This window comes from Danio rerio, chromosome 2, assembly GCF_049306965.1.
Source record: "Danio rerio strain Tuebingen ecotype United States chromosome 2, GRCz12tu, whole genome shotgun sequence".
In the NCBI taxonomy this organism is placed as follows: domain Eukaryota; kingdom Metazoa; phylum Chordata; class Actinopteri; order Cypriniformes; family Danionidae; genus Danio; species Danio rerio.
Window position 1 is genome coordinate 24,500,631 of NC_133177.1, and position 26,226 is coordinate 24,526,856.

At 35.4% G+C, this 26,226-nt stretch overlaps 1 protein-coding gene across 3 annotated transcripts in view; it reads left to right on the top strand.

Annotated features, from left to right (window-relative positions):
• vipr1a (vasoactive intestinal peptide receptor 1a) overlaps positions 1–21,983 on the top strand; it is a 69,642-nt gene extending 47,659 nt beyond the window's left edge. Inside the window, exons 7-13 of one of the 3 annotated variants that reach the window (XM_002660797.6) lie at positions 5,864–6,017; positions 8,742–8,802; positions 10,097–10,163; positions 10,258–10,349; positions 13,390–13,519; positions 21,162–21,203; positions 21,320–21,983. In XM_002660797.6, coding sequence (XP_002660843.2) covers positions 5,864–6,017; positions 8,742–8,802; positions 10,097–10,163; positions 10,258–10,349; positions 13,390–13,519; positions 21,162–21,203; positions 21,320–21,511 — 738 coding nt within the window. In that variant the 3' untranslated portion in view covers positions 21,512–21,983. Of the gene's footprint in view, positions 1–5,863; positions 6,018–8,741; positions 8,803–10,096; positions 10,164–10,257; positions 10,350–13,389; positions 13,520–15,162; positions 19,997–21,161; positions 21,204–21,319 lie in introns of those variants that run through there. The other 2 variants (XM_073924977.1, XM_073924972.1) reach the window with 2 other exon arrangements.
• Positions 21,984–26,226: the final 4,243 nt, after the last annotated feature.

Sequence of the window (26,226 nt, forward strand, 5' to 3'; positions counted from 1 at the left end):
AAAATGGAATTTAAACATAATGAAGGCCCAGCCAAAATCAATCTACTACATGCAAACACAAACACTATTGGCGAAGCAGCCCAATATGTAAAAACATAAAGCTTACTCTTTTTTTTTTTCAGTATCTTCATACATGATGTTTCTGTTGTTTAATTCATGGCTTTGTGCATTCTGGATGGAAAGAATAGTCTTGATGGCCATGAATAAAATTAATTTCCTCATTCTGATGGGCCTCCAATCTGCCTGGGTTCATTTGCAATTGCATACATTACATGCCCAAATGCTTTGAGTGGGTCTCAATCAGCTCACTTGTTCAGTAGTCAGGGCACTGATCTATGGGTCAGCCATTGCTGTTTAAATCACAAAATTCTTCCAGTGCACTAAAACATTCGCTCTTTGAAAAGTCCCACAATGCACCATCAAAAATCAGGCAGCATCATTCCTCACTATGCACCCTTTATAGACATTCTGAAGCATGAAACATAGATCACATAGGGTTAGGTTGATAGATGATGCCATCATCCATCGCGATAGGCCAATAGGCATCATGATGCTGAGCCGACATTGCGATACTCTGCTTTGAGCACAAAACCAGAGAGCAGTGCACGTCAGACAGTTAATCAAGGATGTATTGCTGGATCACATCTCACTATAGTTGCTAAATGTGATATTTAATTAATCTTTTCTCTATCTAAGGATTCTTCTGTCTTTTGAATCTAACAGGTAACATCTCACACACTGTAAAAAAAAAAAAAACGGTCAAAAGACTGGCAGCATTCTTCCAGAGATATTCTGTTAAATTACAGTAAATAACCACTTCACACAATTACAAGCAAAAACTGTAAAATCCAGAAGATACTTTACAGTCAAAATTCATTAAATGACAGTTTATTACTGTTGATAATTTGCATTTAAACTATAAAAAAAATGAGAAAAAAACTCTCAGAATAAAAAAATATAAATAATCTGTAAAAAAAACTATAATTTCTCGCTCCATAATTATTACAAGTTATTAGTGTCATTGGACAGATTTTAACTGTAATAATACAGGTAATTACTGCCATTTTACAAATTATTACTGCAATTATACATATTATTACTGTAATTTTACAAATCATAACTGTAAACATATACTTTATTATTGTATTTATACTGATTAATTAATGTGATCATAATGATTATCACTGTAATTATACAGATTAATAATTGTGATTATACAGATTAATTTGTGTAATTATGCACAAAATCTAAATATTGCAGAAAATTTTCCACTTTCAACATACCTTTAAAACAGAAAAAAAGCTTTTAAAGAACGAATAAAAAAAGCTTAAGTACAAATAATTGCTGTTGTCATTAAACACTAACACATCTTTTTAGGATAGATTAACTTCAAAACAATTTGCTTGAAAAAAGGACGCCTGGAAAGCAAAGTTGAGGATCAAATGGCAGTATAGTAATAGTTTTTAAAGAGAATCATCTTGCAATTAAAGGTTGAAACAGAAACTAACAAGTGCATACAAATAATCTCATGCATAAAGGCGGGAAACAAAGCAAGGCAAGGGGTCAAACATGACAAGGGAAAACCCGTTGGAATGCTCACTAAGGCAGCAGAAATGTGTGTGCTGAGTTTATAGTCCTTGTAATCAGTCCATGATGTTCTGGCTGAGTATGTAATCAATGAGAATTAGGAACCTGGGTGTGCGAGGTGCACGCTGAGAGTTGTAGTTTGTTAACATAGCATGTGTGTAGTGATCGTAACAGTTAGCATAGCAACATTGTTAGAAACTGATTAGTTTTTTTTTAACAATAACCCGTTGTTCCATAAAGAGTTTATAGAATAACAGCTATTCAGAGCCATTTATATACTATGCATCACAAAAAACTAAACTCATAATAAAATAAAACATTGAAACAAAAAGGTCAAACTTTAGTGCAGTTTGAGTCCAACCAATAAAAAAATTAAGTTGTCCCAGCACCCAGAGGAAACCCACGGGAACGCAGGGAGTACATTCAAACTCCACACAGAAATGCCAACTGACCCAGCCAAGGCTCTGTAGGGTCCAGCCAGTTGGTCCAATGACGGTATCCAATGGTGGATGAAGGTTCACTGCATGTTCGGTCTTTCCAGTGCACAATGTTGATTTATATTAAACTTAACTCATATCTGACTCCAATTTTAGTATGAGATGGTTTAGAATATTAATATGTTTATCCTCGTTTTATCTGACTCCAATTATAAAACATTGATAAGATTATTTTGTTTCCTTTCACATTATTTTAGATTATGATTGAATATTCTTTTGATTTGTTATTATACCTTATTCTCATTTACTCAGATTCCGATAGCATCTCGAGTCTTGCACCGGCCGGGTATACAATCTCTTACTACAAGCTTGTCAGTCTTGGTCATTAAACAGAGGCGATTAACCACTCCCCTAAAAAGGCAGAACACTACTTACTCAATTTAGGAGATTTTTATGTGGTCCCCATGGATCTGTTATCTACTTAATCAAGACAAAGTATTTTAATAATAATCGCGCAGGATTATACTATTGTAGATGAAGGCCTAAATATCCTCATTTAAAGTAGTTTCAACAATATTTTGTTGTTCTAAATAGTTGGCCTTTTACAGTCCAAGTATACATGAATAAATGCCAATTTGTTTGTCGGATCTCTAACAACATTGAATAGCGTGCCACGCTGCTCCGTCTAACATGTTTTAGTCCGTTACTAACCTGTACAGTGGCTTGTAGTGCTATGGACAACAACATTTATCAGTGATAATAACACGAACTCTGTTTGAATCATTCAAAACATAACAATTTATTAGTCAGGTAAATGTATTATGCCAATTCAATCAGTCAATTCATAAATGATCAATACAAAACATCAAATTATCAAAGATAAATCCAAGATGAAAAAGATGCATTCCTGACTTTGAAATATACATAACATGGAGCTAGCCATGTTATGGGCTGATCTGGTTAGGCAGAATCGCCCTGAGTTTTTCTTAGACCTTACCTTAAATAATCCAAGAATTCCCTCAAGGAAGGGGGTGTGAACAAAAGGCATTCACACTTAGTGGCACACCCCTCTCAGTGGTTCAAAAGATGCCTGAAGTTATATATTTATTGTTCTGATTATGTCTATTTCTGAGAGAATGAGACCATTGTACCAATCGCACTGAGACATTTCAAATGATATCAAACATGATAATTAAAGTCAGTTTGGTTAATCTAAAACATTCAAACATTGAAATGACCATATGCGTGAGTTGGGGGGATGAAGCTGAGTCTCAGCATAGTCAGATGCAAATGCAGCAGGAACTGGTTTTTCCCGCATTCCTCCCTGGTGGGTTGTGAAGTCACCAGTCTCTGTTTTCAGCTCATGTTTTGAATTGTCAAAGATATCAGAATATTTGTAATATTTCAATTCTTACAGCTCGAACCAGCGATCCTCTTGCTGTGAGGCGACAGCACTACCTACTGCGCCACTGTGTCACTACACACACGCACGCACGCACACACGCACACACGCACGCACACACACACACACACACGCACACACACACACACACACACACACACACACACACACACACACACACACACACACACACACACACACACACACACACACACACACACAAACATACATACATACATATATATATATATATATATATATATATATATATATATATATATATATATATATATATATATATATATATATATATATAGTAAAATAAAGTTTTATAGTTTACAATGCATGTATTATATTATATACATCATTAACCTCACTTTAATCTTCATATGATTACTATCTTCAATAGTACTAAAAACAATTTGACTGAATTTTTGTTTCCCTATTTTTACAGGAATAATCTGTAAATATTAACATAAAATTAAGTTTTAATATCTGAAAATACTGAAAATTTCCTTTAAAAACAACAGAAAAAAACGTAATACCAAAATCGAAGAAATAACTAAATTTTATGTAGAATTTTTATTTATTACAGAACATATCTGTAAAATAACAGGTATTTCACTGTATAATGAAAAGAACTGTATAAAAAAATGCAGACAATTACCTGTAAAATAATGTTTATTTTTTTACAGTGCAGCATCAGTACACTGCTTCAATCTTTGGCTTTCTCGCTTGTACTTAGTAATTTTAGTGAAAAAACCCCAGATCCTGTTTTTTGGTTTCTCTTGGTTGTGCTCCTTTTTTACCAACCAATTTGTCAATGCCATTATAACGACACAGATCACTCTGCCTAGTCATGCCAGAGTACCGTTGGAAAAAGTGATTGAGAGGTGGTAATTTGTGTGTAACTTATCTTTATTTATTTATGATTTGCTTATGGGTAAAACAAAGATCATGCACGTCAGGTAGTCGAAACAGTAGGCTACAAATAATTAATTAATTATGAATTAATTAATTGTTCATAAATAATTAATTTACTGGCACTTATGACAATGATGCCATCGTCCATCGCAATGTTGATGCCAAATTGGTCGATATCGCCCAACCCTACTGTATATGAAACAATCAAATGAGTTAGCACCAATGTACATATACAAACTTTATAAAAGTAATATATGAGAAGTATTAGTTCTGGTGTTGTTTGTAAATTTCAGTTTAGATGATTTACATTGAGGACATTCTCATGCTCAGTGTGTCCCTATATGAATGAACCAAGCTCATCAATGTCCTTACCAGTGGCAGAATTCGTATACACGATCTTCTGATCTACTACTCATGAGCTAGCGAGCTAATTGAGATACACCCTATGCCTCTGGTAGTGAGTTTGATATAGAAGATCAGATTTTCGTGCCAAATAAAACCACTTAAGTCACATTTTTAGGCAAAACAAAGACAAAACATGTTTTCTTTACATTTGGTTACTTTTCTAGCATCAGGTGAATAGAGAAGATTTTTGGTTTATCATTGCACCGACTCTACTGTTGATATGTTGTCAGTAGTGAATTGCTCAAATATTTTGTCACAAGGTTTGCTCTTTAAATGCTGCTTGTCTGAGAGCTCTTAAATCTGCTTTTGTGGCCAGGCGTAGCTGTGTTTGAGCAGTCCTTCAAGATCTTTGAAGAGATTGTAAATGTCCTCCCTTATCCGGATACGGCCAACATTGTATTTACCCAACATCATGGTCATGTTTGGCTTGTGAAGTGCCATTTTCCTAGCCATTAACATAAAAAAAAAATAACGAAGCGATGACATTTCGTTAATTAGAGCGGCTCTCTTTGATTGTCAGAGAGCATATGTGTGATTTAACAGCATGTTTTCTGTGTATCCTCACTCTATAAACACTAGAATGTTTCGAGCAGTCTGGACGCAGCTGTCGACCAGCAGAATATGTCACGTCTGTCACAGCAGCGTGCTCAAACACTCAAGATGGCACGGTATCCTCTCTGTAAACACCCTCGCGAGGCCACAAAAAACATGGCTGACATTTAAACTGCCTGTAGATTAATTGAGCTTAGTCACTTATTTTCATGAATCAAAATGCGGTCGGCGTTTATTCATAGGAATTGTTTCTAGACTTAAGATTGTTGCAAAAATTACATGTGGTACATTTCTGAACAGTCGACTTGCTGCAAGTAATATGCACGTCAAACATTAACAGATCAGCCTACAGTGTTTCTTTATGTGTTTACACTCTTTTTAATGTCTCTGTGTGGAGATATTGCACAACGTTTTCTAGTGGCTAGCGCATAAAACACACAAGCGCAAAGGCATTCCTTTTGTTTAAGTACATGGTAAACACGCTAGACCGCAGTTCCTGTTGTAACATACACAAGTGCATAATAGCTCTAAACAGAATCTTCTATTTGTCGTACAGGTGGGCTGCAAGGCTGCGATGGTTTTCTTCCAGTACGGCGTCATGGCCAGTTTCTTCTGGTTGCTGGTGGAGGGTCTGTATCTGCACGCTCTGCTAGCCGTTTCCTTCTTTTCTGAGAGGAAGTACTTCTGGTGGTACATCCTCATTGGATGGGGTGCGTATATACTGTATGTGTGCATATCTTGGTGTTTGTTAGGTTAAGATATATGGCCAGTCGTTTTCGTAATTGTTCAGGATGGGGGAGAAACACCTGCCAAATGTGAATGACAAATTAGTTGCTAAAGTCAACAGGACCTTGTGCACACATACAAACTCAAGATTCAGCAATTAACCTTTGCATTGACGTCACTGTGTCGTGTGGGGAAATGGTTCACATGTCACTTTTTTTAAAATTAGGATAGTGAAATCTGATAAGCAAATGCAGATCTTCATTTGGGGATCAATTAGGGGTTGTGGCTAATTGGCAGTGCCACTTGTTTTATTGAATTCTTAATGATCGTGGAGCCAAATTAAAAGGATAGTCCAATTAAAAATGAAGATTTGCTGTTTATTTACTCTCCCCTCAGGCTAAGGTGTTGTTGAGTGTTTTTCTTTAGTGAAACATTTTACAGATTTTAAATTAAGTCAATAGCTACAGGCACTGATGATCAATCAAATATATGTATACACAGCCAAAGCAAAATTACTATCAGGTCTTATTTAGGTCTTATGAAGCTTAATGATCAGTCTGTGCAAGAAAAGAGTCTGTGCAATTCTTTTTGAATGAATTGTTTGATTCAGTGATCCAATCATAAAGACTGGATGCATCCGAAATCGCATACTTTGCTACTTTATAGTACAACTAGTGGCAAAATAGCTGTCTGAATTCATTAGGTAGGCAAAAAATATTACAATGACAACAAAGCAGATAACATATTTTATATTACATTCAAATGAGAAATGTAAACTGGCCAAGTTACCAGCACACAACTTGGCATTGCCAAGACAATGAATTTTGTCATAAATTTGTCATAAACATGATTGTCATGAAGCCATTATAAATGTGTCATGAATTTTATAACCATGTAATTATTATATATTGTTTAACTTAACTACAGTGATACAAGATTAATTTGTCATTAAAAATATTTATGATGCTGTTATGAAGAGTTATGACACTTTTTTATGAAAAGTATGATGACAAATACAGTTTATTCAGCTGATTCAAATGTTATCACTCGATTAAATGGGCATTATCAGTGGTTATCAGCTGATAGATATGGGCCAGTAGGGACCTTGTGCACCTACTGGTAGGCTAAGATGGCTGTTATCATTCATCCACATGGTTAATTAGCTACAGATTACATACGGCTGCGGCTGGAAGTTTGTGAGAATTATTTATATTATTTATTAAATTTCTCATGAATTGTATAACGTCTACCCATACCCTAACCCTAAACCCAACCATTACAGTAATGTAAAAACAGAACTGGAGTTTTCTCTATTAATATAGCTGATTAACTACAATAATTATTTATATTATCTATTAAATTTCTCTTTAAATTTCTCTTTAATTGTTTAACATCTACCTCTACCTCAACCCTAAACCCAACCATCACAGTAAAGTAAAAACAGAGTCTTCTCTGTTAGTATAGCTGATTAACCATGTGGATGGATGATAACAGCCTACCAGCCCCTACTGGCCCATATCTGTTAGCTGATAACCATTGATATTCAAGAGTGATAACATTCGAAGCAGGTGCTTTGTTCCACTGAAAACATGATCAGAAAAATATTCATGGCACAAATATAATTCCTCATGACAATCATGTTTATGACAGATTTATGACAAGTTATGTTATGTTGTTGGTAATGTCAAGATGTAGGACAATGATGAATACTGGCTGTGATGTATTTGTTTGTCAAGTCATCATTACAAACACTAGCCATGTTCCCATCCAAAAATGCGAATGAACTTCATGCGCAAAACTGGTTTATCGCATAAAAGACGTGCGAATAAAGCAGGGTTTCCATCCAATGAGTCAAAACAAAAAAAATCGTCACTTCCTGATTAACTGGTGCCAAATATCAACAGTAAAAACAGAATTTGACACAGCAGGAGAAGCTGTATCAATTTTTTCTTCATCAAATAAATGACTTGGGCCTCAAAAGGCAATCCTGACATGCAGTGAACGTGCGGTAGCGTTAGAAAGTGTTAGATGCAGAGCACAGGCCCTCTTGATTCTGGAGGTCATTAATAATATAATAACACTAATGCTTAAACGATAAAACGTTTTAGAATGACCAAAAGAACATTTCAGATGTTTTTAAATGTGCTTTGTCTGCTGGTTTGTTCATTTACACACATTTTCATCATCACATGATGAATACTTGAATTTAGTATGGTTAATGTTCATTATTTGTGAGCAAACTAAAGTTTAATAAAAGATTATTTTTGTTAGCTAAGATTTATTTTTATTTTTTGGTGTTCAATACAGTAATTTTGTATGTAATAAATATGTTTCACTCCTAAAGTGATGGTAGCAATTCCCTTCCATTTTTTTGGAACCACCAAACATCACAGTTTCAGGTAAAATCAATTTCTGTAGTGTTCTAAATGATGAAAATATAATCTATGTACATGATGGATGGCCTTAATGAGCAAACAGACAGCAACTTTTCATTTTTGAGTAAACTATCTCTAAACTATCCCAATGAATCCCTGCAAACATAGAAACTCCAATGTCAACATGCCTGTAAAGCTGTATGTAATCAAATATTGACAGTATTCATAGTCAACATGTGTGTTTGTGTGTCTGTTTGTGTGTGTGTGTGTGTGTGCGTGCGTGCGTGCGTGCGTGTTTGTGTGTGTGTGTGTGTGTGTGTGTGTGTGTTGCAGGAGTTCCAGGTGTCTTCATCACAATCTGGAGCATCACAAAAGCCTATTTACATGATATCGGGTGAGGGAATGCAGCTTGTTTGCCACTTTGCAATTTTTGTTTTATATCTGCTTTTATGGGAGCCGTAAAACCCCTTCTGCCACTGTTATGTAAGACTACCAATTAAAATGAGTGAAGATGTCAGTATTTTTTTATGAGTTTATAGAGTTTATGAGTTTAGATTAATCTTTTTTGCCGATGTCAAAAGTAAAGCTGACACTGTGAAATCAATTCGAATCACTTCCTTAATGATAAATGGCATCCCTTCATGGAGGTCAGATGTCTATATTTAGATGCAGCTCGTATAGAGAATACATCTGAACAGATTTCCTGTGTATATTTTCATTTTCATTGCCATCAAATCTGCACATGAACAGTAGAGAGCAACATTAATTCAAAAGCAACTAACCATTATTATCAGCACTCTTAGTTCTGGAAATATTTTGAAATATTTGAGTAAAATTAAATACATGGGGTGGGGGGGGTGGGAATAAATATCGAGCATGTCATTTTTCTCAGAAAACATATTTATAAAGGTGCTGTTGACTTGAAATGTTCACCAGATGTTGGTAACAACTAAAGAAATCCATATATGCAATAAAACAAATCTAATTAGTTTAAAAATTAAGTTATGCATAATAAAATGAAGTAATGCAGGGGAAAAGTATTGAACACACGAAGAAAGGAAGGTGTAGAAAGGCAGTGAAAGCCCAGACAGCAGTTGAAATCTCTCTGAAGTAGTTCTTCAGCAACCCTATTGCCCTTTGTAATTGTAACTTAATATTAGCTGCTTCAGTCCAACATCTACATTACCAGGATGGTAAAGATGAAACCAAAGTGGACATTTCAGCAGGACAATGATCCAAAACAAAGCCATGGAAACTCTCAAATGCTTCCAGAGAAAGAAAATCAAGCTGTAGAATGGCCCAGCCAATCAACTGACTCGAATCCAATAACAAATACAAAATAAATATAAGATTGTATAGACGAGACCCACAGAACCATCAAGATTTTTACACTCTGTTGAAGTCTGTGAAAAAATCACATGAAATATTATTCCCAGGAAAAACATGACGTGCTCAATACTTATTTGCCCTGCTGCATTGAATTGAAATATTTTAGTATTTAAATTTTAAACAGTTAATTAACATAAGTAAGTAAGATTTTAACATGAACTAAAAACGGTCATCTCTTTGTCTCTTACTTAATAAGATATATTATCAGTGGCGGGGTAAGTTTATTTCTGAAAAACAAATTGAAATTTTACCCACAGAACACAAATTTATTGTTTAATTACTGCACATTTTTTCCACAGATGCTGGGATTTTATTGACGACGATCTGTGGTGGATTATAAAAACACCTACTTTGATAACAATATTGGTGAGTGAGCCTATAATAGCAGCAACACCCCACTAATACTGTAGGAAATAGCACAAATAAAGTCTAATCTCTTCATGCTGTTTTGCTTTTAAAGATGAACTTTATTCTCTTCATTTGTATCATCCGGATTCTCCGTCAGAAAATCAGTTGTCGAGATATTGGGAGAAACGAATCACACCAGTACTCGTGAGTGTTTTGTGACAATACACACTGGATTCTTAGATAAATAAATATTTAAAAGTCCCATGTAGTGCCTTGAGATGTGAATTTTTGTTTAGTGTGTGACATAATTTGAACTTAAGCATTAAGACAAACTTAAAGTAGCTCCTCCCCCTTTTTAAAACCTTTTTGTTTTATTACAGCTCTACCAGTGAGTGGTTACGCTCATGCATAAATAGTAATTAGCTGTGTCCAAAAATGCATACTTCCATACTATATAGTATGCTAAAAACAGTATTCGAGCGGAGTAGTATGTCCGAATTCAAAGATTTCGAAAAACAGTATGTGAAAAGTACTCAGATGACCTACTACTTCCGGCGAGAATCTGAAGTGCGCATCAGATGGACGCTATACTATCCCATGGTGCCCCGTGAGAAAATTCATGAATGTGAGTGAAGCAATGCAACTGACATGGGTAGGTCACGAGATAATGACAAAATGGCGGATGTGGTACATTCGAGTTCAATTCATACTACTCACATTTATACTGTCTAGAACGTACTTTTCTAACAGACGAGTTGTAAATTCAAATTCAAATGCAGTACTTAGAGAGTAGAAGGCGATTTCGGATGCTGGGATAGTGTCTTGAAGGGGGTGAGACATGTTAAACACTAGAGAGCATTTGGTTGTTCAGAAGACTTGATAAGTAAATTAAGTATGAGGTGACGTCAAAAAATCATTTAGACATTTAGGCAGAAGTGACAAACTGCAATCTTTGGATGTTTATATCTACCTAATGCAAAGTTCATTACTGTTTTGAAGCACACTAAACTCAAAAAATGACTTTTGCTGCTTGTTTAAACTACTTATTTTAAATGAGTTCATGAATCAATACAATTATTTTATGTTTTTTTGGGAAACTTATTTGTTTTATGTTCAATTTGTAAATTAAGTTACTATTTGTACTATTACGTTAACTTAAGCGATTTGTGCTGGGACAACATGATGTAATTGTGTGGAACCCAGCATTTTTTACATACTTTACAGATAATCTTACAACTAACATACAGATACTAACAACTAAAAAACATGATTTTAATTTGACGGGTACTTTAAAAGCAGAGTAAGTTTTCTTTTTTACATTGACTTGATTGTGTTTGTGCGGTGCATTGTAACATGGTAATGCTTCATTGTTAACATGTTCGTTTTAACTTTATTCAACACCTTTATTTATTTTTATTTATTTAGAATTTTTTTAAACAGGAAAAGATTAAAAGATAATCGGGCCTGACTCAGCATAATTGCTGTTTTTCAGCAGGTTCCTGCTCTGCAGAACATAAAAACAGACAGACATCTCATCCATCAACACAGTACAAACAATCACCAAATATATAAGACAAAGAAAAAAAAAGCAGGCTACTATCTCAGTGCCTACAGCGATAGTTGACCATCAGATGATGAGCATGGGATTTCTTAAAAAGTCTCAGTGTTGGTATTGTTTTGAGATGTTGTGGGATCTCATTCCAGACTCTTGTGAAAACATAAAAGAAAGATCTCTGTCCATAACAGTTTTTAAAAGCCGGTACTGGCAAACATCCATTTGTTACAGATCTGGTGGAACGATCAGTCCTTCTGTTGAGTTTAGGTACCAATGCACAAAGGGCTGCTGAGGTAGAGCTATTTAAATTTTGATAGTACAGTTTGATACCTGAGTTCACAATGTAGTTTTGAAATGTTAAAGCTTTAGAAAGTGATAGAGCAAAACAGTGATGTGTCCATCCAGAGAGTCTGTTGTGTATCTTATAGGCCCTATTGTATAGTCTAGCTATTGGCTCCAAGATATCGTTTGTTGTGAGAGACCAAATAGGCAGACAGTAAGACAATGTAGACAAGATTATGGCATGCAGATAATTTTCTGAAAAGAAAAAGAAAAAAGACAGAAAAAGACAAATTTGTCCTAATTTTGCCATAAACAAATAGCTTTTGTTTCAGCTTTTTATAAACATTTTGAACATGGTTACAATAAGTGAGGTGAGAGTCCAGACTGATTCCCAAATATTGATATGTGGTTACAATGGAAAGTTTTTGATTTGAGAAAGTGAGGGGATAGGATATGGATACTTTTCTCCTAGGTGAATAAAAGTACATACACTCTGTTTTCTTAACATTAATAGTCAAATGATTGTCTTGCAGCTACTCATGTAAATGCTGAAGATCTGTATTTAATTTATTGTTAATTGTGTCTGTACTTGATCCAGACACAAAAAGTACAGTGTCATCTCTGCATACAATAAAGAATCTGAATGTTTAATTAGCTGAGGGAGGTCATTGATATACATCAGGAAAAGTAAAGGTCCCAAAATACTTACCTGAGGAACCCCCATAGAACAACCTAATGCCTGGGAAATTGTTGTACCAATTTTAACAACCTGAGATCTATTGGATAAATATGATGAAAACATATCTATTGCAAAAGAAGAGAGATTAAAATAGATCAATTTGTTTAAAAGAATATTATGATTAACTGTATCAAAGGCCTTTCTAAAGTCTATGTATACAGCTCCAGTGACATGTCCTTTATGTAGTGCCATACGTATATGTTCAGTAAATAAAGGCAATGCTGACATGGTTGAGCGCAATGGTCTAAAGCCATGCTGGCTATCACTGAGCAACTTATTGTCTTCAAGATACTCAATTAACTGATTATACAGTTGTTTCTGTTCTCCAAAAATTTGTCTTCTTGGCTCAAGCTCCTCTCTCCGAAATACACAATGAGCTCTGATTAGCCAGTTAAAATGCCTATAGTGAATGTTGTCTGGAGGTGTCACACCCAGGGCATGTAAATTATAGGCTTGTGATGTCACAAACCCAGTAAAAAAGCTTGTTTTAGTCCCGACCAGTCATTTGCTTTAGGCTTTTAAAAAAGTCAATTAATTATGGGGGTCGTAACTTTGCAGATTTTGTTTTTGCTCAAGCAGTAATATTATAGACCAACTAAAGTAGTACTAATATAGTACAATCATAATCAAATACCACTTTAACATCTGCTATATCTTCTGATTTGCAGGAGACTGGCTAAGTCAACTCTACTCTTGATTCCATTGTTTGGCATAAACTACATAATCTTTGCCTTTATGCCTCATCACATCCAGTCTTACATACGTCTGGTGTTTGACTTGATCCTGGGGTCATTTCAGGTAGGCAGCATGTTTTTTACCCACAGTTGCTTATCTGGTTTGGATTCTCTAAATGCCAGTGGAATACTAAGGCTGGCACAGAGATGGTCTTACCGTGGGATCTGCCAGCAGGCCTGAACCCCAGACGTGCCCAGTGATATTTATTCCCTCCATGTCTGTTATGCAGCCAGATGAAAAGGTTGAGTGAGGATATACAAAAATGAACTTAAATAAATCTTCCACTGACATCATATGAGCTGACTTTTAATATAAAAATTGCTTTTTGTGTCCTAAGATATATTTATATGAACAAAATCACACGTGTAGCAATGCGATGTAGCTATATATCAGCAATGGCGGGAGGCGTGCATTGGCATGGGGCTGCAGACCAAGTACCCTAGTGTCCCACTGGTGCCGATATACAGTTTTATCGCACTGCTACTCATGTGATATTGCCTTTATACAACAGTTCGATGGCATAATCATGTATATAAAAAAGGAAATCAAACACGGAGAGTCTCAAAATTCTTTTGTATGAGGAATTACTTTCTTCCGCCATTCATTCACATCTGCACCTGATGTCAGAACAGCAAAACGTTGCTACTTCACAAATGTCACTTTAGAGCTAGTATTTGAATAATTCTGTAGTGTAATGTCTAAAGTGGTGTCAAAACGAGGTGATTTTGCTCACATTATAAGGCTGAACAGCATGAAATACCAATAGTCTATAGACCTTTCCCTGCAATCAGGAGATCACAATAGTTAACCTCAAAAAAGCCAAAGCAAAGCAAACACTGCCAGAAACACTACTGGATTACTATGGTATAAATACAGCACTAAAACATACAAAAGAGAGAGATCAAGTTAGAAAGTCGCTGTTTTATAATGATTTGATCAGCTGTAGTTTGTGTTTTTCTCCTCTATTTGCTTGTTATGTGGTCTCTGTTGGCATCTTGTGGTTCAACCATCTTTGCTCTGCTCAATATGACATGCTGATGCATGCCGACGCGCTGTATCTCTGAAATTATAAACATTTTAAATAGGTACTATTATAAAGTACATAGAGTATAAAGTATATAAAGTATACTAGTATATAAATAAACTGCATAGTTGCAACAACTACATAAATAATTAATAAAGCCTCAAAAGTACAGTATGCTGTCCAACAGCTGCAATAATTGTCAAACTGCAATGAGTCTGTTGATTTGTTGTCACTCTATGTGGGCAGAGTAATACACAAGTGTGAAAAGGCTGCACGAGTGCTGTTATTGCAGAATATTGCCAACAAGAATATAAGCTAATCAGATTCGAGAACCCGACAGAACTGTTGTATAAATATGTATATATAATGATTATGCCAGTTATGACAGACATCTATAGTAAAGGCCATGTAGTTAGTATTGGCCAATACATGACTAAACTACAGATTTTTACTGGATTTTTTAAATCTTATTTGATAATGTTAGTTAAATAAAAACAATTCAATTTCAGGTAATGTTAGGGTTAGCCAAGCTAATGTACATTAAATAATATAAAACAACAGAGACAACTTTTGATATTAATATTATTTTAGTACAGTTAAATACATGTTAGTATTACTGTAAATGTTGAAATGACTGATTGCTGTGGTTAATAAATTCTTTAAAAGTATTTTTCTGTTAAAGGGCCATGAAACCCCCCTCTTTCGGTTTAAGTCTACCTCAGAACTTTTTTAAAAAATGCATCTTGATGGGCGTGGAGCTCTGCGAGCAGTGGAAGAAGTGGGTGTGGCCAGCAGAGCAGGGGAGAAGGAGGGGAGCGAACAACTGTTGTCAGTCAGCTCACAAAATGAGACACAAACCATGGAAGACGCATGATTTTATAGTTTACAAAGTAAAATGCAAAGAAATAAACAGTAATTTAATGCCCTGCTACATTTGTTATTCTTAGTGTCATATACACACAACACAATATATATTATTATAAAGATATTGTGTTTATATAAACACTATAAATGAGGACATTTCCCTCAATCCCCGGGTCTGAATGCAGACTCAGTGCAGCAGGTCTCTTGCCCTGCCTATTTCAACCATTAGCCCTGCTGGTAATCTGGGGGATTTAGGCAAGCACGGCTGCACGGCGATGTGTCTAAATGTGAACGAACTCAACTGATAAAGGACAACATCTGCAATTCTTTTACTGCTCTCCCGACAATAATGCTTGCTGCAAACAAACAGCTTTGCTGTATCGGCCCTGACAGGATCGCGGGGATAAAATATGCAACAAACCTAGTGAATCATAGAAACAAACACAAATATTGCGTGTGCAGTCCGTGGGCGAGAAACCGATGAGAAAACCGACGTGTTGTGGAAATATAAATTTATATCATCTAATTTCAAATTAACAATAATCTACGTATAACTAAAAAGTTATATTCTCTGGTTTTTAATTATATAATTTCATTAACATCCCAGCTAGGAAGGACATTAACCTTTTGTCTATCTGATTACAGGCTAAGCCAATGTAATGCAAATTGTCAGTTTCACAGCATGGGTGTCTATTGTTTTCTCTTTTCGATCAAATGGTCAGGCGGTTTCTGTCTCCAGAACATGATGAGATTAGACCTGAGAAGCAGTTTAACCTGCCGACCACAACTCTTGATTTGCATACTTTGTTTAGCTATATCCCCTCCTCCTCAGAACACAATATAGACAGGACATCTTTGTCTTAATTCAGACTAATTCAGACTATGTGAGACTATTAGAGACTTGTGAAAGAACTTGCAGACTGCGGACCTCTAGTAGGCTCTTGCAGACACGGACATCTTAAAGGCGTGTATGACTGCAGATTAACCAACACGTCTCAATAAAGGAATTCTGCTTGTTTCAAGTCTCCTGGACTGGGTTCTCTCTCTTCTTTTCATTCATTTATTTTTTTTTTACAACAACTTGGTGCCGTGAGCCGGATAGACTGAAATCATCAAATTCTCAACAATTTGCTACAAAAGACTGAAATCCACCTGGAATTCAACTTGAACCTTCAAGATCAAGGAAACTTCTTCAGACGGAATCTTCAGCTCAACGGCAATTTGAAGTCACTCAGCGGACGTCACAAATTCTCAACTATTTGCTGACTGCAACCCTGATGAACATTGAAGCTACCTGAATACAAAGATCAGATCACTCCAGACTGAATCTTTTCAGCTCAACTTCGATTTGGTGAGTTTTCACTCTATCAAAAGAACCATACAGACCAGTCTATACACATGGTTATTCTCTGCTCCATCAGAGAAAAGTTAACAAACAGCTGCAGGGTTTGTTTAACAAAAAGCTATCCTCTGTTCAGACAGAGAAGTAAAGCCTTACGTGCTATTTTCTTCTAAAAAGTTATCCTCTCTTCAGAGAAGTTAAGCCTTATGCGCTATTTTCTTTTCTTTTATTTTGTTTAACCTCTGTTCAAACAGAGAAGTTTAACTTTAGCTATACAAGCTAATTTATGTTATCTCTTGTTCAGGCAGGAAGTTTTAGCAACATGTGCTAATATTGTTACCCTCTGTTTCGCCAGAGAAGAAATTACTACACTTTCATCTGAAAAGTTTTAGTATTTTTACTTTGTGATAACAAGCTCACAAAATGTTCAGACAGAATACAAGACTGATCACTACAACTGAAAAAGGTAGTTTAAAAACTCCTTTATTGTCAGATCAGGATTTCAAATCGCTGCTACAACAGCACATGGACTCAATTACAGAGTCAGTCAGACTAAATTTGACAAAGAAATTTAGCATTGACCCAGATGATGTTTGGACATTAGATGAATGCAAGAAAGTGCTTGATGCATGCATTCGCAAAAACAATGTGAAAGGCATTATCTGCTGCTACAGAGAATTCAGTTTATCTCGAGCTAAACAACAAGCTCAGGCTAAATCTGAATTAGAGAAACAGATCCAAGAGCTTCATGCTAAGATAACCTCATTAACAAAACAACTGAACCTAAAGAAATCAAAAACTGACATTGAGGAGGTTAGTCAGCCTGATAATAAACATCCTGACTTACAAATTGTCTCTGAAACAGACATTTCCATCCAGTCAGATAGCGATTTACCTATAGGTTCAGTGGAGGTTTGTGGTGCCAGAAGATCTAAGAGAACTGAGAGTTCACACAACAACACTTCTGTTGTTCAAATTCAAACCAGAACACTAGGACCTAGAGAAATAGACAGATTGTCTCAAAGCTTACCATCAGCACGCACAAATTTTTCAGAGTTTAGCAGAGCACTAATCAGCAAGATGCGTCTTTATGACATGTCATTAACAGAAGTCACCCAGCTAATGTCTCAAATTCTCACTGAATCTGAATTGAACAGTTTTGAGCATACTGTGACCTCTAAATTACAACATGCCAGTAAGGATGATTTGAGAGAGGGTGTTTTGAAAGCTCTAAAGAACATTGTTGGCCCAAAGATCGACTGGTCAAAAGTGACTTGTTGTGTGCAAAGGAAAGATGAATCTGTGAATGAATTCACTGAGAGATTTTGTCAATCCGCCATAACTTACAGTGGATTAGCTGATAATTCGGACAGTGTGCTAGATGATAAGGGACCCCTAGTCCGCATCTGGTCAGATGGCCTTGCAACTGAATACAGACAAGCTTTGCCATTTCTTAACATCACCTGGTCTTCCACCACTCTCAGAAATAATATGAACAGTTTAGCTTTGTGGGAAAGAGACTCTTACATCAAAGACAGAGTCAGATTTGAAGCAGCCGCCACTAAGGTCAACACAGAAAAGACATCAAATCACAAATGTCTTAGGAAAAAAATCTGTTGTCATTACTGTGGAAAAAAAGGACATTGGATGAGGGAGTGTAGAAAGAATAAAAAGAACTTTAAAGAGATGAACAGGGTAAATCAACTTCTGAACAGTTTGCTAAATGCCCTCAACATACCCCTCACCTCATCACTAAATCCATCGAGCTGTCCACAAAGATGCTAACCATTTTTTGGCTGTGAGTGCTTAATGTCCCAGTTCATTTACAATTAAGATGAAAGACTCTTTGTAAAAAGACACAAAGGAAACTTCTTCCTTTGTATTAGGGAACTCTGCTTAAGTCCACTTACAGCCTTGAATGTGTTTTAACACATTTTCCAATCACTACCCATTCAATGTTATGATGTCTGATAGGACTGATATTTATTGAATGATAGTTGGTGTCTCACATTTTAAAGTTTGCCCACCACACTCAGGGACAGAACAGGACACACAAACCAGTGAGGAGCCCAGGGCAGAACTGAAAGCAACAGGCTTCAGGGGCCGCACCCTGTGGTGAAGACTCCCTTTTTCCCCATTTATCCTCACCTCACTGTTTTATAGGTGTCATAACTTTAAGATTAGGAGACAGAAAATACACAACACTATACAATCACCAACTTAACACAACCACTATACGATCACCTGAATAACTAGACACATGAACTGTATGATCATACAAGTCTATGCATGAATACTGCTGGTCTGCTGTTTCCGTGTTTTCTTGTGTGCAGGTTAACCCATACACACTGCATCTTCTCAAGAAACACTCTAAACCAGAGCATCACTACGGAGATCCAGGAATGACAGGAAGTCATCAGATCAACTCTGTGCTGGAGAAGAACCACAAGAAACACACCTCACAAAAGACTGAACACTATTCACAAGCCATGGACTTTCAGAAGATCTGCAGTTTAACTACATGATTTTTTGTGTCATCATGTAGGATTTATGACATTACAACTGATTGTCATAAACGTGTGAACAGTTTTAGAAATCTACACTTACATCTATGTAGATATTGAAATGACACAGAATAAGTTAAATGTGCCTGTAACTTTTCAAGTTACATGACTAGAAGATGGGGCTTCTGTTATCAAACAGAAGCCATTGAATGGATTTAGGAAGGCTTACAAATTTATATATTTTTGTGAGAGTTTTTAAATAACTCTCAAAGGGGGAACTGTGGAAATATAAATTTATATCATCTAATTTCAAATTAACAATAATCTACGTATAACTAAAAAGTTATATTCTCTGGTTTTTAATTATATAATTTCATTAACATCCCAGCTAGGAAGGACATTAACCTTTTGTCTATCTGATTACAGGCTAAGCCAATGTAATGCAAATTGTCAGTTTCACAGCATGGGTGTCTATTGTTTTCTCTTTTCGATCAAATGGTCAGGCGGTTTCTGTCTCCAGAACATGATGAGATTAGACCTGAGAAGCAGTTTAACCTGCCGACCACAACTCTTGATTTGCATACTTTGTTTAGCTATATCCCCTCCTCCTCAGAACACAATATAGACAGGACATCTTTGTCTTAATTCAGACTAATTCAGACTATGTGAGACTATTAGAGACTTGTGAAAGAACTTGCAGACTGCGGACCTCTAGTAGGCTCTTGCAGACACGGACATCTTAAAGGCGTGTATGACTGCAGATTAACCAACACGTCTCAATAAAGGAATTCTGCTTGTTTCAAGTCTCCTGGACTGGGTTCTCTCTCTTCTTTTCATTAATTTATTTTTTTTTTACAACAGTGTCATCACTCTACTTGCAGTTTTGTACTACGTCGCTGATTTTGATCACACCCCAAAAATCATTTTAAACCCGGAAAATGAAATTAGCTTTACAAAAGCTCAAAATTATCCAGTTTTCCCCACAATTAAAGCTGACAAGTGCTAACACTGTCTTTCAAGAGTTCACACTTAGATCATGATTTATACATAGCTTGTTTGGCATGCTGTCCCAAGAGAGAGCCCTGAGCTCAAGGGATCCTCGGGCCCAGGGCTTCTCCCTTTCACGGGGTGAGGGGAAATTGAGCTCAGGTCGATTTCAAACTTCCCTGCTGCTGAGGCCAAGGTGAACTTCCTGAGAGTAAGACATTGGAAAAAAAGATTTAGGCTTATTTTATCTATTATATATAGAGCATATTTGGATGGTGGGAGGAAACCAGGAAACCCGGGGGAAACCCACGCGGACACAGGGAGAACATGCAAACTCCGCACAGAAATACCAGATGGCCCAGCGAGGACCCGACGTTATTGGTATTCTTGTATTGTGAGGCAACAGTGCTAGTCACTAGGCCACTGTGCCACCCATTCTGGATAAAGGTGGAAGAGGGGGGTTTCTTCCAGACAAAGATAGCGGTAGAAAGGAAATAAGGATAAATATAGTGACTTGAGATCCTTTGATCGCGGGATCATGATTAGCTAATGTGGCCAGCTGAGCATGAGCATGTGCTCCTCTCGAAATTAGTTTAAAATTAAACTTCACTAAGTGATGCTCAACACACACAAATCTGTTAAAATCACAAAAAAAGTACTTGAGGGTTACATGAACCTTTAATGCACACTAACTAAAAGTGCACTTAGATTATATTACAATATAATCATTAAAATGTTAATTTCAATGGTTATCTTTTATTAATATATCATTAATCATTGAAATGTATCGTAAAAATAATCATTGCCTTTTCATTGATTAAATATACCATTTTATTATCAATTTAAATTATATATAAATGAGTTTTTATATATTATTTTTATATGAGAATTTATAATAACAATATCCATGTTAAAAATCTTTTTCATTGTTTTACATAATCCTTCAAAATATTGATCTGACTGTAAATCTTCATTTCTCTTCAGGGATTTTGTGTCGCTGTCCTGTACTGTTTTCTAAATGGAGAGGTAATGAACCGCTGAAAAGCTTAGAAACACAAGACTGAACCTGTTTGTCATGATCATTTCAGCTTTATCTAAACAGTAAAGTACATTTTCCCTGTCCTCCTCATCTCTCTCTCCAGGTTCAGTCTGAGATTAAGCGTAAATGGAGGCGATGGCACATGCAGAGGTTTCTGGGAGCAGACACCAAATACCATCAGCCCTCGACGGCGAGCAACGGCCTCAACTTTAGCTCCCAAATCACCATGATGACCAAATGCAGCCCCAGCACCCGCCGTGCCTCTGCATGCCAGGATGACTTCTCAGCTGTCTGATCGAAGCGGTGCTGTCTGTGACTATACACAGAAACTGAAGAGTGTGTGTTCGACACACAGTCACCCGCAGCACTTTCACCATCCAGAGGCGTTGCTCCTGGAGGAACTGCGCAGATCGTGAGGAAAAGCACACAGATCCAGGCTCATGGTGATAGTTTAACACGTGATGCATCTTCATTTCATCCACATTCATCAGGAGGAAGTATGCAAATGAAGCAGACTGGTTTGATTATTTCTTCAGACTGAAGAGCACAGGTTTCTGCTCAAGAGTTTAAGACGAGACAATGCAGGCGAATGGGGTTCTGAAGATTAACTAATAGTTATCATCATACTTACCCAGTTCATTGACAACATGAAGAACCACAATTTTTTTCAATAATCAAAAATACAAATGTTTTCTAAAATGAATTTATTTATTTTTTTTGTGCTGGGCTAAGATACACATTCAAAATAAACGTTTGTTTTGATATTATATGTTTGTGTATTATATATATTTATTATATATGTGCTAAACACACCTACATAGAAACAAAACTATACAAATATTTTGTTACATATATGTTTACACATATATTATTTGTATCATATACACTTATATTTTATATTTCAATATAAATAAACATTTTCTCAAATATATTATTCTCAGCATTAATAGGAATCACAAGTGTACTTTGCTATTTTTACATGTATATTGATTCTCAAATATATTGTATTTATATACACATAATTAATATACACAATACACACACTAAAATTGTCAAAATAAACTTTTATTTTGGTTGCAATTAATTGTGATTAAATTTTGCCCTGCAGTATATATATATAGAGTCAACATTTCGATGCGATTAGGGGAGTCTAATTGCTTTATAATTAAAAAAATACAGCCAGAAAAAATAAAAATAAAAATTCACAGTTTTTTGTTGAATAAGTTTTTTTTATGTAATCAGGCAAAAGTGTTGGAATCAACCCAGGCAGGATCATTGGGGAAAAATGCTTCAGCCTGCTTTTCAGCAAAAAGTGAAATACTTTCATTTCAGGTGATAAATTCAGTAGTGGACACTGTCTACATTTTTGCAATTCTGAAATGCTACTGTTACAACCAAGCGGCAACCTCTCCCTCTAGAAGCTAATATGGATGTAACTGAAACTGCAATTCCGCTAGTCATGGCTCTATAATAAAACACAATTCTATTGAGCCCAATGTTAAAATGGCCAACTTTACAACAGAAAAATGTTTACAGCCTTTATATTATACCTAATATCATCCTTCATTTAGTGGCTAATTTGTACAAATTTCACGAGTACAAATTCAGTTCACTGGTACGAAAATGGCCAATTTTAAAAAAGGAGACATGACACCCAACCCCACCCCTAAACCCAACCATCACTGATGGATGAGCAAATTGTACTAAATTGTACAAATTAGATTGTACAAATTCATACAAATTAGCCACTATATCAAAAAGTTACGAATTCTGAGATTGTGTTGGTTAATCTGTGTTGGTATGAACTAATCCATTCAGAATATAGATATAAAAAATAAAAATGTAAAGTGTGCTGTATAAGAGCTGCAAGACTTATGGCTCAGTCCGGAGAAAATACTCATTTGGAGAAAACTGACTCAAATTTTTTGCTTTGAATCTACTGAAGTGGTTTGATTAATTGTGATAAACATTGTGATAAACATACATTGTGAATGTTAAACTCTTATGTCATAACCTCAAATGTGAGAGACAGGTGCATAAAAAACTGTGTTTTTGCCTTAAACCCACATCAGACCATTTTTTGTGCACAGTGACTGGCTGTACTCTTTCAGTTGGTATCTGTCTGTTGTATTTTTGTGCTCTCATTATGCTGCTCAAGATTTGTCAGACCTGTAACAACCTTTAAAGCTGATTGGTGACCTTTTAGGTCTCTGGTGGTCAGGTTTTATTTTTATCTGCTTCCTCAATCATAAGGGAGAAAGAAAAGCGATGTGATTTAGACAGTCTGACATTCTGCTGAAATATAGTTTTTGCATCCTGCTCATTTGTGTCCGTGTTCATGTGGACAAACACAAACGTCTCTCATGCAGCGAAAGTCATAAAAGCATGTTTACTTGTGCGACAGAAGTCTTTCTATGTATTTTATAATCGTGATTTATTGTATAGCGCTGTGCGAAAATGTACATGGCTTGTGTAACTGTACTCCTGTTGCATAAAGATATTTGTGTAAGATATGCTTCTTTCTAGAGAGTATTTTTAGTCAGAAACATTTTTAGGTGTCAAAAAAACATTAATATTTTCTAGCATGAAAAGGCATGCTTCTTGTACCTCAGAATTGCTGTTTTTTGACAGTGTTTTGTGGATGTTTTCAAAATATATAGATACATTTTTATTACAGTAGATCTTTGTCTTTTGGTTTTCAAAGTACTTTTTTCTTTGAAATTTTTAACAAATCTTCACCATCATCAAGCACTTTTATTAGGCATGATCCTAAGTTGTATCCACAATTAATTAAAAATTATTATTTATCCTATAATTTATTTGTCATGCAACATTTACTGTATTTCTGTTTTATCACTTTGTGTTAGCGTGTACAATAGTTTAGTAACATACACTATAATATGCCCATATGATTTGCTTTAATGCTGTGAAATATTTCTATGATATAAATTTATATATAAAGTATAATATAATATAATTAATGTAATTAGTTATTTCTAATACAATATTATATTTGGATGATTCAAATTTAAACTGCACAATAATTGCCATTGTCTCAGATTATCACAATTTAATTAAATAATATCAACCAGTTAATCAATGTTTATGACAGGCTTTGTGCATATATATTTTCTTTTCTACAAATTAATTATTGTTGTACTGGTCAAAGGTGTAACAAATTGATGTTATATAATAGTAAGTCTACTATGTCATCAAATAATTATTGCTCTAAATATGCTGACAAAATGTTTTGGTATAATAATTGTTGTGCCTATGGTGTGTTCAATAAGTCATTGTAATAATATATAGTCATTATTTTTGTTCAGAAAAAAAAATATTATTAAAAAGGCGGATGTGTGTGCAAGTGAACATTTTTTAATGTGTGTATTCACCCACGTCTTTAAAAAAAAATCCATATTGTATTACTTCTGGCATTGACTCAACCACAACACCAACTGCTTTCTTTTTTTATACAGTCAGAATTATTAACCCCCGTTTATATACAGATAGTTTTTTTCAACACATTTCTAAACATAACAGTTTTAATAACTCATTATGTGATTTATTTTATCTTTGCCATGATGACAGTAAATAATATTTGGCTAGATATTTTTCAAGACACTTCTATACAGCTTAAAGTGACATTTAAAGGCTTAATTAGGTTAGTTAGGGTAATTAGGCAAGTTATTGTATAACGATGTTTTGTTCTGTAGACTATCAAAAAAAATAAAAAGGGGCTAATAATGCTGACCTTAAAAACGATTTTAAAAAATTAAAAAACTGCTTTTATTCTAGCCAAAATAAAACAAATAAAAATTTCTCCAGAAGAAAAAAATATTATCAGACATACTGTGAAAAAAATCCTTGCTCTGTTAAACATAATTTGGGAAATATTTAAATATTTAAAATAATAATAAATTCAAGGGGGGCTAATAATTCTGACTTCAACTGGATTTTCGAGGTTTCGAAAACAGCGACATAGATGTCTACATTTCTCTAAGATGACTAGAGTGAGGGAAAGCAGATGACTGAAAGGTGAAAGATTTCATTTCTGTTTGCAGGCTGAAACGCGTCTGTTATTTATTTATCTACCAAATCCCTTCTTAAATCATAGCTCCCTCCATTCGTCCCTTTGGCAATATCTCTGCTCACTTTCCAGTGTCTGAATACCATGATGTCCCAGCAGGCAGATTAGCCGGACTTGATTTAAAATTTCTGAAATCTCCGATGCATAAACAGCATGCTATTTTCAGATGTGCGCAGATGAGCCGACAGGAGGCAGCGACTCCCGAGGATTTCGCTGAATTGAATGCACTCCCATGGGTACGGCTGGAAACTAAGCCCACGATCACGCCATGTTAATTAGGAAGAGATAATTATTAATGATATAAAATATGCAACTCCTTCTTAAGTCAAAAAAGTCGTTCACAAAAGGAATGCTCAAAGACTACGTTGCATAATTAAATTACCATATAACTCATCCTTACAACAATAAACATCTTTGTTTGAGATGGTTATTATTAGTCTCCCTTTCTGACTTGAGTTTTTATGGACCCGTGATTTATGGATAATAGTGAATTACATTAGCCTGCTCATAAATGTCAACATGACTATTTACACCATTCCTCTTATAGCCTACCAGGTTATTGAGATCTTTGGTTGGACAATTCTGTTTAATGTTAAAAGAGCTCATTGTAAAGCCTGCTCACAACAAACATGATACAGTAAGTGTTAACATATATATTTTTTCTCAGCGTCAATAGAAATCACAAGTGTAGTTTGCTATTACATGTGTTTATAATTTGTCAACCTCCCAATTTATTTTCTCGAGGGTATTCCACAGGGTTCTGTGTTTGGACCTTGACCTTTTAAATATCTTTGGTGAAATGATCTATTTTACAGTTTTTCCCAGTCCCTTTGGTACTTTCTCAGAATTATCAGAATTAAAGTTCTGCAAAAAGTGCCTTTCTTAAATCAACACGTACAAATAGCAAAAAAAAAATGGATTAC